The sequence below is a fragment of the Osmerus mordax genome, chromosome 18 (genome assembly GCF_038355195.1).
Source record: "Osmerus mordax isolate fOsmMor3 chromosome 18, fOsmMor3.pri, whole genome shotgun sequence".
NCBI lineage: Eukaryota > Metazoa > Chordata > Actinopteri > Osmeriformes > Osmeridae > Osmerus > Osmerus mordax.
Window position 1 is genome coordinate 5,899,238 of NC_090067.1, and position 14,957 is coordinate 5,914,194.

At 43.7% G+C, this 14,957-nt stretch overlaps 1 protein-coding gene across 1 annotated transcript; it reads left to right on the forward strand.

Moving 5' to 3' along the window:
* The first annotated feature begins 7,669 nt into the window (after nucleotides 1–7,669).
* Nucleotides 7,670–14,734, forward strand: tent5bb (terminal nucleotidyltransferase 5Bb). Its single transcript, XM_067255664.1, has 2 exons — nucleotides 7,670–8,070; nucleotides 13,005–14,734. The coding sequence occupies exons 1-2, from the start codon at nucleotides 7,915–7,917 to the stop codon at nucleotides 14,028–14,030; spliced, it is 1,182 nt and encodes a 393-aa protein (XP_067111765.1). The 5' UTR covers nucleotides 7,670–7,914; the 3' UTR covers nucleotides 14,031–14,734.
* The last annotated feature ends 223 nt before the right edge of the window (nucleotides 14,735–14,957 follow it).

Below are 14,957 nucleotides of genomic sequence, written 5' to 3' on the forward strand. Positions count from 1 at the left end.
ACTACGTTTTCTGTGTTTACAGTATTTTAAATGATTGCTTGTGTGGCTGCCTGTGTGTACGTTGTGTTGCCATGTGGAGATGATGAATGGATAAACAAACAAGGCCTTTCAACCCCCACTGTTAGCTGCTGCCCTGCTGATGCCAGACCACCCCTGAAAGACCTAATGACAAAATCATTTTCCAAACACACGCCAGCACACAATGGTGCTTTATGTTGACATGCCGTGGTTACAAAGGAGAAGACCACTGTGCTGCTGCCAACCCTAGGTTGCCCAATTAAACGATTTAATGCTAATTTGGGGGTGTTTATTGCTTTTTCCACAGTTGATTATAGTAGACTATTATAGTTATGTTGCAATAGATGCCAACACTCACTGTTTGGCATAGATCTCCTCGAGAATGGGGAGATGTACTCACCCCATTTCCAGTTTTAATCAGTTAAATATCCCTTTAAATGTATGCTCTAGGTGCTTTAAATGCATTGTGCTTGGTGTACAGTTGATCATTGACAAACCTTTATCATTTAGGGGTTTGTTTAGTGTCATAGCAAGAACCACAAAACAAGCCATTCACCAAAGCATGACCTACAATACACTTTCTGAAAGATATCAGGAGCACCACAGTGATGGACTCCTAAAGCTGTATGTCAATCCCATGACGTGCGCCTCCAAGCCATCAAACATCAAAGGCTGGCCTTCCAATGTATTTTCTGTGCCTATAAAACGGGATTTTGGACCAAGCACAAACAGTTTGACATCTGTGCTCAATCTTTTACTGCGGCGTGTAATGGGGATCCCAGGGGCCTTTGTTCTCTGGCAGGGGAGAGGCTAAGGGGGAGGGGTGGAGGGGTGGAGGGGGTGGTCCTCAGGGGACCTAGCCAGACAACCAGGGGGGGGTGTGTCTGACCAGAGTATCCACAAGCTGAAGACAAATGACAGGTACAGTAGATCTCTTGCTGACATAGAGAAAACAGTATGCGAGCAAGCCGAGGAGGAACACATGGTCCTCATGCTGCACTGACGGCCAGCTCATAAACCTTTGATAAGGTTGATATCCTCCTCATGTACGATGTATGGAGACACAGGTAAGAGAGTAAGGAAAGGCTTTGTGTGTGAGTGTGTGTTCAAAACACACACAAAGACACACACATAGACACACACTTAGCTTCATTAATTCCTCAGAGGCCAGGTGAACACATAAACTAAGAGTGCCCTGGCAGCCCTTTGCTACAAATGGCTGTCAATACTTGGGTGGTTGTTGGTTAGAAGACTGAAAGCAAGAGAAAGACATCCCTCCAAACACTTTCTAGCAGTTTCAGATTCTCTGTAAAGGTTGGGAACTGTAACATGATTTCATTCAGATTAATTATCCAATTCTAAAAGGGAATTCAAACCATGGCTGTTTATTTAACTATCTGCCTGGAAGACATGGTTAAAAGGTAAATATTTAACCAAATTCTTTTTCACACAAGGATATGTAAATAAGGAAATAAAAATTAAAACTCAGGAGCAAAATGTTTTTCTCTTCTATCTTTCAGCATGGACTTTACAGCTATTCAAGTCAAAGGCACTTAAATCTTATGTAACAGAAAACAATACAGAACATACAGTACCATGAACACAAGTGATGTAATAGTAAAAACAGGATTATTGTTGGCTAGCAGACTGGATGGAACAGTCTCTGTAAGAACCCTTCTTACCTCACTAACAGTACACAACACATCAAACCCTTAAGATAAATAGGCAGAATTACCTTGAAACCAAGGGTGTGTGTTGTTTAAATGTCAAAGAAGGTTACATCAATAAAACAATTAAAGTTACTTTCCGTAATAACACAAAATTGGACAGTCTTAAGGAATGATAAAGAATTGACTATACAAAAAGCAATTCTTTCAGTTTCAATGGAATGCAAGGCATAAGCCCAAACAGTTTTTCTTGATCTAGCTCTTTAACTGTTGCTTTAAAGTGAAGCTTTGTAGTGAATTGGCAAGTCTGAAAGATCTTTGAATCTCTCCTGAAATGCTCCTCTCTACCCTCAAGCTATCTTGGAACACAGCTGTTTTGGATCTGGTTTGCCTGCTTGTTGTCAGTTTTCCTCCAATTCCCTGCTGTCTGCTGATGCAAGCTTCAATGTCATGCAACAAGGAGCATTATTGGAATCGTTACATTGATCATTCCCCATCAAAATGGACAGTTCTGTTGCGTGTCAATGCACCGTGAGGTTTCAGGGCCCTTAGACGTGCTGCTGTGTCACCCCTCCCCACACAAATAAACATGGGTCCTCCACTGTCAGGGAGTATTCTGAGGTTTTGGAGGCAGGCGGAGCTGGCGGAAGAACTATCCCTGAGCTATCCCCGGCTTCAGATGACTCTCCAGATAACCACAGGGAGACGTCCACTGCCAGAGCCATGGAAAGATCGCACCCCAGGCTGCTGCTTCAAAGACCCCGGCAGGTGTGAACGCGTGTCAGCCTCTGGGATCATCAGCCCTCCCTAGTCTGGAGCCCACAGCTGGAGATGAACCGGGGTCCCTCTGGTCGTCTTGGCAGAGAACAAGTCACAGTTTTATGTCCTTGAGATTCCAAGTCTAAGCATTTGATAATTTTTTTTATTATCCACCTCACGGAAAACTGCTGCGACGCTGTGGTTCTAACTGATAAGGAATCCCACGCTCTCTGTGTTGTCCTTTGAACCAGGATATTCACGTCGCTCAGCTTTGCATCCTATTAACGGTTATTTTCCCCTACCACTACGACTATTTTTCTCTCTGTTTTGGATCACACTCTCCTCCAACCCATAGTCTTGGTTTCTCAGTCGAGAGCCCTCTTACAACTGTAATTAATTCAGCTCAATAAAAAAAATAATTTGTACAATGCTGAAAATACTGTCCAACTAGATGTTATGTTATGTCTGTACCTGACTGAAACCCATCTATGTAGCAGATGCTTGGATGTGCCACAAATTATTCTGTGATTTCTTGGGAAATGTTTCCTTGCATTTGGTTACCTTGTAGCACTCCCTGAGATGAGGAAATGTTGCAAGGTCTTTCAGACCAAACATTTACATTTAGTTTGCTCAGTTATCGAAAGCGTTTCAAGTCAATGGCATTTGACAAGAGCCTTGCGCAACGGTGAACAATACGGAACACGATGTTTCAAGGCATGTCACAAAAACCGACGATCGACATGTGACACAAATCTGAGAAGGAAAAGGTCACTAGCATTCAGAGGGCTATCTCTGAACAAACACTATCATTTCAAAAGAGAACATTTGAGACAGCTACTTTGAGTGATCGTTTTCACTATGCGGCCAATGCTTTGAAAGGGAAGGCTGTGTCGCAAGCCCTAATGGGTCTCTAACGCTTGGCTGCTCATGAACACGTGCAAAAAGAAAGGGATACCTTGCATTGCAGGATGGTTCAGCTAATTGTTACAGATGGAGTGCTCAGTCCAGTGAGGGGCGGTGAATACCTGCACTACAGGCTGTCTGTTCTCTTCTCTACTGGGGCAACCGCTCCCTGTGTGTGTAATAGGGTCATTAGACTTCCATACCCAGGGGGCAGGATGAGCACAGCTCTTCTCTGCAATTTTGTAACAGATTAATTAACACCCTGACCTCCTCTCTTCTGTCTCATCTGCCAGTAGATGGATAGAAGAGGATAGTGGAGTGTGTGTTTGTGTGTGTGTTTGTGTGTGTGTGTGTGGGGGTGGGGGGCGGGACGGGGCGGAGAAAAGAGGAAATAAGAGCAGAGGAGGAGAAAGAAGAAAGGAGAGGGGAGTAGAAGAGGAGGATGTAGTTTCTGTTTGCTGGCATGCCACAGATGTCATTTTATTGGGGTGATTATGATCAACGTTCTTTCCAAAAAACAGTGTTGATTAGATCAACAAATATGTGACCAGCTCCACTTTCAGTCTACTGTTACTCTTCCTCGTATCGCAATGCACACAAACCAGACTGCACAGAGCCAAGCTGCGTGACAATATTGTTCATTTCATGGGTACTGAGCATGAAGCATCTCAGAAAACCAGAGTTTGACCGATAAGAGACAGCGAGAGGAAGGAGGAAGGAGGGAAACCTGAAGCTTTTAGTCTTCCAAGTCCATACAATGTTTCATCCTATTACTCCTCCATCAATCATTGCAGTGGTTCCTTAACACATTTAGCTGGCACGTAGGTGGGTGAGAGAGAAGGGAACCAGACTGCTGGCACTTCTTATCAGTCCTCCTCAACTCACTGCATCAACATCTAAGGACCACACGTCGGGTCCCTATCTGCACCCACAGTTCAGAATGGAGTGAGGAAATGTTATGTCTGCTCACATAAGGTAGAATGTAGGCAGGAGCACAACAAAACAGACACGGATGTTACACGTTACCGCTCTGAATGGATTTGAGATGGAGAGTGAAAGAGAGAGGGAGAGATAAGTTTAGAGAAGGGAGATGGGGAGACGAGAGAGAGAGAACATTTGGCCGATGTGACTTGCCTAACTCGATTACTTTACATAACAACCACCCACCCACCCAAGAAACCCACCCACCCATCCTTAACCTTACCCTTAACCTTACCTTTACCCTCACCCTCACCCACACCCTCACCCTCTCCCTCCCTCTCTTTCTCTTTCCTTTCTCTGTCAATCTGTCATGATAGCCTGTCAAAAACATTGGTAGCTAAGCAGTCTCTGTTTAGTACTTGACCTTTGCGATGACAAGGGTTAAGTAGACAGATGTTGCTTGAAGCTCGGTTGCCCCCCAGATCAAGATGCATTGTATGTTAGGTTTCCAGTCTCTTGCCCAACGCAGCCTGCTATTGGCCTGAAGGATGGAGGGTCTGTTTGTTTTGTCTTTTGTGTGGGGCTGATGAATGGTCAAATCTCACTTAGTTATTAGATTATCAGAGTGGGTGGATGGATCTCAATTAATGAGTGTAACTTCAATTACTTGTGTTGTTTGTAATTATTAGGATTACAAGCCATGTATTTGCTGCAGTAAATGACATGACAACAGTGTCCACCTGAACTTAATCTTCTACACAATATGTACTTCTCAAACCTGGAGGCCAAATTTAACCTGACAAAGCCCAATGGTTTGTTTCACAGAACCATCTGGCTAGTTGTCCTTGAAAACAGTTTGGAAAAGGGCGGGCTCTTAAAAAAAAATACTTGGCATGTGATTGGATGAACCATCTGTCTATCACCATCTATCACAGGTTAACTCAAATCATGCCCCAGCTGCCAGTAGTTCCACATAAAACGTTGATTGGTCCGAACCACTGTATTTCAAGCACAAATAAATCACTTGGAGCTTGGCAAGATGGATTCTCGCATGGTCTTGATCGTGCAAATCCAGCTGTCTCGGAAGGTTAGGCCAAATCCTCTGAGCTCTACAAAGTACTCAACAAATGGAACAACTGGCAAGCAGAGCATTTGGTTGCAGCACTGTTTTGTAAATAGTCAAACAAAGTCCATAAAAAAAAATAGAGACAAACAAAACTCAGTGATAGTGACAGACCAGTGGGCAGAAGTCCCCCCTTAAAGACCCAAGTCAATCACTTTAAACAATGGCCAAGACCCGTACTTCAATGAGACAATGGCGTCTCCATCTCCTTGCCGTGAGGAAGTCACTTTGGCCAGACTACATTACTTCCAGTCGTGCCTGATGCCATGATTGTCCTTTACCTGTAAGATATTCAAGATGGACACTTGTTAAGGTTGTATTTTATTGCCACCTTGACATAGACTGTGCCAAAAGGAGATGAAAGGAGATGGGCTGTATCTACTTTAAGTGCTGACGCTAGTCCTGACATTAGAGAGGGAGTTGAATGTAAACAGCAGGAGTGATCAGACCGAGGCAGCTGCTCGCTGATGCGGGTCACTGTACAGTTTTCACCCACAGTTTTGAGGCCCCTGTCGACAGAATTCTGAGAACGCTGTGATGTCAATCTATCAGCACGCTCTTGATCTTGCCTTAATGCGCTCTTGATCTTGCCTGAACGCATTGCTTACCTCTGTTAATGGATTTCCCTTAATGCACCCAAGGGAAACAAGAAGCTTGCATCCCTCATGTGGATCTGTTTTTACGTTTTCTTTTTTTTACTATACGCTACATAGTAATGGACAATTTCACCATTACTAGGTTATTCCTATGCTCACACATAAAAGTGCCTTCTGCTCATATCTAATGCCTGCAATGCATTTACACTGCCTGGAAACAGTCTAATGGGAGCCTGGATAGAGCAGCGTCAAATTCAAGGTTTATCCATCTCGATGTTGACGTGGATGTTGAGCTCACTGTGGTGCTTACGACTATTAGTATGCTAGTCTGCACATTCTTTCCTATGACAGCTGGTGAGCAAGAAATGAATCAATTTCTCCTCTATGCATGCATGGTAACTCAAGAACGATTGAGAAATAAATCCATTATGATGTCAGGCCACAAAGGAGTTGTATAACAACCACAATTCTTAGTCTGTGTGATCAATGGGGTGAGGAAAACCACAATATGGGAGAGTCTGTATTGTAGGTGTTACCACTGTAACAAAGACCTGTGTGACTGCTTCACTCCATTCACCTCCTTATTGTGGTATAATATAAGGTTACATGTTCCTATTTGACTTATTTAGGAACAACAGTTTCAACACTTCTATAAAGCTTGTTGGTTATTGTTGCCCCCGTCTTAATGGAAGAAGAATTTACAGCAGAATATCTTTTGTTGCCCTGACACATCCCTGAAACACACTGTGAGACATCTTTCTGTCACAAAGTAAAGTCACTCCCAAACCTGTTTCTAAATCTAGTGTCGTTGTGGAGTTAAATGGCTGCTTGCGGTCGTCTCTGACATACTGTCAACAGGCTCACCCTGGGTCTAGGGAGCCTTCACTCACCAGGAGAGAGTGGGCGAGAGACAATAGAAAATGGGGGCCTTGAATCAGGGTCTGACTTATTCTTAGCACTGTGACGCAGGTGGTAGTCCACTGGTCAGTGACCAGCTGATACGGTTTCCAGGGAAACCTGTGAAGGTTCTAAGATGTTAACGTGGCTCATTAATGATGCCCGATTCATGCGGCCTCTTAGCTGACCAATTTTCATATTCATGGAGGTTTGGATTGTCTGGCCTTTTACAGGAACAGTGACTCACCTGTTGTTCTCATGCATAAAAAAACACTGGCACACACATATCATTGTTCTGTCCATATTTTAAAGGGCATTTGGAGATTAAATTGAACACATTTTGGGGTAAATGACTAAATGACAATACTTTTTCTGGCAAATTGACTGTTTTGATAGAAAGATTGCAAACAAAAGAGACATAGATCATGCTAACATCCGTATATTTCAGCCCACTCGGCTACCATTTAGCAATCTGAGTAGTTAAATATAATTGTAATGACGGAAATAAGATTAAGACACATTTATTCTCAATATACTCTATTTACGTCATATATACTTACAATAATGTATACTGGATCTCTTGAGTGTCCAATGACAGCGCCCTTGACTCTGACGCAGGGAAAGTGGGTGTGCTCAAGGCTGGCTGCGTAGTTCTGTGTATGCTCAAGTATTCATAAACTTTACTGAACAGCCAATGGGAACGCTTGTCTTAATCTCATTTTCGTAAAACCCTTCGGTACGCCTCAAACTAGATTAGAGACAGACTTTAGTGTATCACAGTAAGAGGAAACTTCGGAAATGTGCATTGATAGACAATCATTTACTTGTGTTCATAAATCGATTTTACTTTAAATTTGCTCATTTGTAAACTTCTGTTTCAAGTGAATTCTGGGAAGCGTTTCAGCGGAGTTCCCTTTATATTTTAAGATTTTATCAAATTTGACGAGTGATTTAGAAAATTGCTCTGCAACTGTCCATATCAAATCTCCAAAACAACAGCAGATTTGGACATCTCTTCAGTCACATCGTCATGTCCTCCGGTGAAGCGTCGGAGCAGAGTCGGCGGTTCTGTGTGTTGTCTTGGGATCAGGTGCAGCGTCTGGACTCCATCCTCGGGGAAAGCGTCCCTATTCACGGACGTGGAAACTTCCCCACGCTCTCTGTCCAACCCCGACAAATAGTCCAGGTGAGTTAAAGCATCTGGATGCACTCGCTTTAAGCGGCTGCTGTCAATCACATAGTGTAACAACTGTGATTTTATCATGCATGTAAATGTTTCTTCCAAAACAAGTAAAATAGCTTGTTCGAGCAGGTGGTGAGAACAAATACACAAAATGTATTCGAGCGTTTGAGTGTCCATAATTCTTTTTTATTAAAGTATACTGCAAAATATCCTATAACTCAATAAAGCAATAAACAAACTGTACTGTTATACCCAATAAGTTACCTCCATCTTTCCATGTCTCTCTCACACAGATACATGTGACAGAGAGGGAGAGAGAGAGACAAAGAGAAAGAGACAGACAGACACAAAGAGAGAATGTTAATTTATGTGAGATAAAAAGACAACGTAAGGTCAACATTCTAACCATAAGAAGATTGCATATTTCCTGTTTTTTTCTATGAACATTTCACAATTTTCTGGCTTCTTGGAACATAGTGTAGGGGTGAATGGGACTTGAATGAGACAGTAATTATAAATAAAAAGTACTTGATCATCAGAATGTAGACTTAAGCTGTACTTTTACCACCTGGTCTTCATATCGAAAGGACACCATTATCCAGTGAGTGAATCACAGATGAAAATGAAAAACATTCTGAAAGATTTTCTGGAAATACATTAATACAATAATGTCAGGGGGTCAGGTGGCTGAGCGGTGAGGGAATCGGGCTAGTAATCCGAAGGTTGCCAGTTCGATTCCCGGTCATGCCAACTGACGTTGTGTCCTTGGGCAAGGCACTTCACCCTACTTGCCTCGGGGGAATGTCCCTGTACTTACTGTAAGTCGCTCTGGATAAGAGCGTCTGCTAAATGACTAAATGTAAATACATTTTTCATAAATTCTTTCAATTTTCCATTCAATGGACATTAATAATATATCAACCATCTGCCGGTTCAGAGTAAGTTAATTTGGTGTATTATTGTGTATTATTATTCTAAAACACCTTAAAAGTTTCATAACCCCCTAGGCTTATACCATCTGCACTATACATTAGACTCTTGAGCATATCTCAAACCCTACTCTCTGCTTTCTCTTTTCCTACAATCTCTAAAGACAGACCCGCAAATAGTTTACTTGTCATGGATTTTTTTGAGGCTTCAGCAGGCCTTTCGATTGGGTGTTTGTTGAAACTCAACTCATCTAGATAACATCTGTTTGTGGTAAGTCCTAATCCTTGGTGCGAGCAACGGGAGTTGTAAATGAGAACTCTCACTGTTGCCGACACCTCTGCTCTGATGTGTGGTCCTTTCCACTGCTCACAGCATTCAAATGTTTCCATCCAGCTATGGATGAGAGCCTCAGGGGCCACACGTCAAAAACACAGTTTATTGGAGAAAGAAGCCTTTTTGATTGACACATTTGAACAAGAACTTCTCCATATTGTTACTAGTAGCAGCCGCCTCTGTCATGATGATATAACCATATTGTGGAAAAGGTCAACATTTGTCATGGGTTACACAATTTACGGGGTGAAATTGTGGGGGCGGTGGTATGGTGGCTAACCTGTTTTGGTTGGCCTGGAAAGGGAATGTCTGTAGCTTTGCTAAATGCAAAATCAGGCTTAGAAAAACACAAAAAACTGCCCAGACAGTTCAAAGCTGCTTTTATCTCCATGGCAGAGAGGTGCTCTTTTTCCTCAGTTCTCTGGTTTCATCATTTTGCGATTACTGGAAGTGTTCTCCACTTCCCTGCATGGCGATCGTGGCCCTGTTTGTTGGAGCAGAATGTGAAAACTGGATTAGTCACCGCAGTAACAGTGGACTTGTGGGTCAGGGCTTGTGGGTCAGGGCTGACAGGTATCGGTGTGGTAAGTGTAGACCAGTCGCCTGATTCCACCGCTGTTCCTGCCAGACAGTAACCCAACTCCTCAGGTGGTCTTTTGTGGAACGAGAGACACCACACCACCTCACTCACCAAGTCCCTGTAGCAGGAGAGTGGCTTGAGTTCATTGTGTGAGCCAGTCAGCCACATGCAGTACAGCGTTTGGCTTTTGATTCATTCATGATTCACTGGGCTGTCTCGAGACCACTATCTACCACCAAAAATTCATTTTTGACTCAATCGCTTTTCATGCTGTGTTGCAGAAGTTCATCTCTCATTAATGAAAGGGTCCATAATCCACCTCTGGGTATCTCCGTGGCTGCATTTAGATGGCTGGCTTACTGTATAGGCCTCATTCAGACTTACACATGCAGGTTACCCTACCACCCATGTCAAGAAAAGTCAAGGAAGTCATTCATATCCATGACAAACGTGTCAGCCAGTGTAGAGGAGAGCCTGGAATGAATGGAAGAGCCTGTAAACATCTCCTTCACTGTGCTATTTCTTTGCCAGGGCCTGAAGTTACTTTCTGCAGTGTTGTTATGGGTGTCCAGGGCACTATGGCTTGGCAAATGCCTACCCTGTTTCAAACCAAAATAATAAAATGCATTCAAGCCACAGCAAATTAAATGCAAAAAGGAAACTACTCAGACTGGAGTGGGAAAACAGAGAAAAAGCGAGAGAGAGAGAGAGAGACGCCAAGGCGTTGTCAACACCAGACGGTCTGGTCTGTTTGTGGTTCTTTTACAAGTCTCCAGTTCGACGTCGGCGGATGTGTCCCCCCTAACTCAGCTCACCAGGTGCTTCTGTGAAACGTGGGAATGTCCTGGTCCGCTTTGTGGCTGCTGGAGGTGGAAAGTGGGAAGAGGGGGGGGGGGGGGGGGGGGGGGCTCTGCTAGTGGAGATTCCACACCAACTTGCATGGCCACAATACAACACATATTGTTTGATATTGTACTGATTAATAGCACTAATCAGCCATGAAGGCCATGTTAAGTGAAGAGTCTTCACATGGTTTGATTGAGTTAGATTGGCGCAGACATGGTTCGTTAACTAGTTTGATTTTGAAAAGTTTGGTAAAGACTTCTATGTGCTGTCTGGAAAAAAGGTGATTCACATTGGAACACCAATAAATAGTTAACGTTTCTTGTGTTTGTTCCGCTGAAATGAGAACCAGTCTCTTTAATATTCTCTGTGGGTTTTTTTCACACACTGACCATCTGTTTCAAGAGATTGGGTTACCAATATAAACACATTGCTTTCCTCACTGGAAAAAATACAGATGAATGGCCATCCATAAACTGCTTTTGTTGGAAAATCAATACCCTGTCACGCCATACCCATAAATGGTCCCTTTGAAAAACAGCTCTATTATGTCATGACCTTTAGTTTAACATTTGAACCTTTTTTGCTGTTGTATTTTAATGGTTGTGTATATTACATTGTCATAGAGTTTCCCACAGTAGCCAAGGGCAATTCATGTCATCCAGGTGCCATGCAGTGTGTTTTGAGTCAGGTAAGAGGGTAGCTATAAAGTCCAGGATTGCGTAACAGTCTAAAAAGCACACATTTGGCTTTCATTGTGTGTTGGGGGGTAGGATGAAGCAACTTACGTACAATTCTTGAATGGAACCCTAAGCCAGTTAAGGGACCATTCTCTGCTGTGGTGATGCCAAAAGCGCTTAATGTATTGGGTAATGGATTTTTTATTGCTTGTCTACCAAACTAAACGGACTAGCTCAGCTGAAAAAATCACACTTGTGTTTACAAGAGACATGTACCACTTCAATGATATTTCACCACACCAAAGTGGCCCAGGCTATATCTCTTGAGAAAGATAAAGAACACCTTGAAAGTAAATTTGTTTCGTGACGGAGTGAGCAAGCTTATGTTTATGTCTGTATCAGGCTTACCAGATGCATTCTGCCCTGGTAATCTAAAATAGTTGTCATGTGATTGTGGACCTGAGTACATGGTGGTTAACTGAATTACCCTGAAAGGGTAATCCATTTTGTGAGATGTGTAATAAAACTTGTTTTAGAGGCCCTCGGCATGTCTCCACCAATACAATAAGTTGAGGTCGCAGTTTGAGTGAGGCGATAAACAGGAAGCAGGAATCTCGGCTGTTTTCAGTTCAGCAGTTGTTTACATTTACATTACATTTACATTTAGCAGACGCTCTTATCCAGAGCGACTTACAGTAAGTACAGGGACATTCCCCCGAGGCAAGTAGGGTGAAGTGCCTTGCCCAAGGACACAACGTCAGTTGGCATGACCGGGAATCGAACTAGCAACCTTCAGATTACTAGCCCGATTCCTTCACCGCTCAGCCACCTGACTCCCTATGTTTGCTGTGACCTGATAACTGGCATAGTTTGGGTTACAAAGTTCACAACAGAACTGCCTTTCTTTCTTTCTCTCCAGTATCATACACATTCTTATAGATAACCCCCGAGGTCAGCTGAAGTTCTACCAGTAAAAATGATGCGGAGCCTATTAAAAAAGACATACACTGGCCATTTGCCATTTCCCAGAGGTCATCTTCATGTATTACTAGAAATGGACCCCTCCTCTTTCTAAGGAGGTTTGTCTGTCTCAGAAGGAATATTTTTACAAGCAGAACAATACTTGGATGCTGAATGTAGGACTGACTGGATAGTTTTCAAAAAATGTTTCGAAACATTTTCAGAAGTTATTTAAAGTTATTTGGTGTTTTAGATTTGACAAGTTATATTTTAGATTAGCCAAAACACATTACCTAGCAACATAAATCTACTACAGCTGTTCTTTTATTTTAACCACCTCTTCTTATTTCCATTTGTTGTTGCAGATGAATGCATATTGAGTTGGCCTAAAATTTCAGTGGACTTGGTTGAAATGTTAGAAGTACCATATCAGAATCAATTTCTGTGTTTACTTGCTATGACCTGCAGGGGAATCATTGTGCCTGTGTCTCTCCCTTCCCCCGCCCCCCTCTCTCTCTCTCTCTCTCTCTCTCTCTCTCTCTCTCTCTCTCTCTCTCTCTCTCTCTCTCTCTCTCTCTCTCTCTCTCTCTCTCTGTCTGTCTGTGCTCCAGGTGGTCAGGGCTCGGCTGGAGGAGTGTGGGGTGGTGGTGCGGGATGTGAAGCTCAACGGCTCGGCGGCTAGCTATGTTCTCCATCAGGACACCGGCCTGGGCTACAAGGACCTGGACCTGATCTTCGGCCTGAACCTGACCGACGACAAGACCTTCCGCCTGGTTAAAGATGTCGTTCTGGACAGCCTGGTGGAGTTCCTTCCGGAGGGGGTGAGCAGGGAGCGCATCTCTGCTCTGACGCTGAAGGAAGCGTACGTTCAGAAGCTGGTGAAGGTATGCAATGACACGGACCGCTGGAGCCTGATTTCGCTCTCCAACAACACAGGCAAGAATGTGGAGCTCAAGTTCGTAGACTCTCTACGCCGCCAGTTTGAGTTCAGCGTGGACTCCTTCCAGATCACTCTGGACTCTCTGTTGCTGTTTGATCGCTGCTCAGAGACGCCCATGTCTGAGAGCTTCCACCCCACTGTTCTAGGGGAGAGCATGTTCGGGGACTTTGAGGAGGCCCTCAGCCACCTCCACACCAAAACGATCGCCACACGCAGCCCGGAGGAGATCCGCGGAGGCGGGCTGCTGAAGTACTGCCACCTGCTGGTGCGGGGGTTCCGCCCGGCCTCCGAGACCCAGATGAAGCAGCTCCAGCGCTACATGTGCTCGCGCTTCTTCATCGACTTCCCTGACATTGGTGAGCAGCAGAGGAAGCTGGAGGCCTACCTGCAGAACCACTTTGCGGGCATGGAGCACAAGCGCTACGAGTGCCTGGTGACCCTAAGGGGCGTGGTGGACGAGAGCACCGTGTGCCTGATGGGCCACGAGCGTCGACAGACGCTGGCGCTGATCTCGGCGTTGGCGCTGAGGGTTATGGCCGAGCAGAACGCCATCCCGGCGCTCTCCAACATCACCTGCTACTACCAGCCAGCGCCCTACGTCCGAGACGTCAACTTCAGCAACTACTACGTGGCCCGTGTTCAGTCGCCCATGGCCCACTGCAGTAACTCTTATCAGACATGGCTGCCCTGCAGCTGAACAGGGGCGGGGGGGTTAGGACTGGGACAACTTTAAAAGCTTTTAGTTTTGGTCTTCTGTTAATGTGAGTCGAGCAGTTCGGTAGGGAGCTCAGTGCATCTGCGGCACCGTGGCTTTTTGTGGGAGGCCCACTGAGCACCAAAAAAATAGAAAATTATGTATTATGTATCTTTTTTTTTGTTGCCAAATCTTCAATTGCAACGCATTCCACTAAGTTATATCAACGAAAACTGCTGTAAATCTAATTTGAGCCGTTGTTGTAATATTTGTAATGTTTGTTGTTGTTTTAAAACCAGCATCATTGTATATACTGTACCGTCAAAATTCGACGTCCAGTAATGTAAACAGAACGTTTAAATTGTTGGGGTGCTTTTTTTTTGTCCCCCAATCTAGTCAAAGTTTGTAGGCTGCATAGGGTGATGTAAATAACTGAGAAGAACCCAGAAAGCTGTGTTCTGTTCTGTCTGTGGTTTCAACTGAACCTCTTATTTAGAGACGAAAGGACCAAAGAATTCATTCCTTGTGTAGCATGTGAAAAGAATGTTGTGATTCCAAGTGCCTGAAACCAACCAAAATATGGTATATCGGTATATGTAAGGACTGTTTTTGAAAACTTTTCCACCCAGGTAACTGTACATTTCTATATTCAGGGTAAGGGTATTTCCTTTTCAAATCATTAAAAAAAATAGAGAAAAGTGACAAAATTGTATTCTTTCTTCCTCAATTCTATAGGTTCCAAATATTGGATGCAGAAATACAGTGTGTTAGTTCAAAATGGACGTACTAGAGAAGCATGACCATGTCTCACTGTATGGGACAGGACACACAGATACATTAGAAAATCCCTAAATCTGTCAAAGCCTTGAGATTTGACTCATACATGCTTCCTCTTCACCACCCATATGTCTTTTTTTTAATATTCTTTCA

Bases quoted from the DNA above. Each gene is read 5' to 3' on its own strand.
- tent5bb (XM_067255664.1), top strand. From the start codon at position 7,915: ATGTCCTCCGGTGAAGCGTCGGAGCAGAGTCGGCGGTTCTGTGTGTTG. The intron at 8,071-13,004 runs GTGAGTTAAAGC...TCTGTGCTCCAG, and splicing joins AACCCCGACAAATAGTCCAG to GTGGTCAGGGCTCGGCTGGA.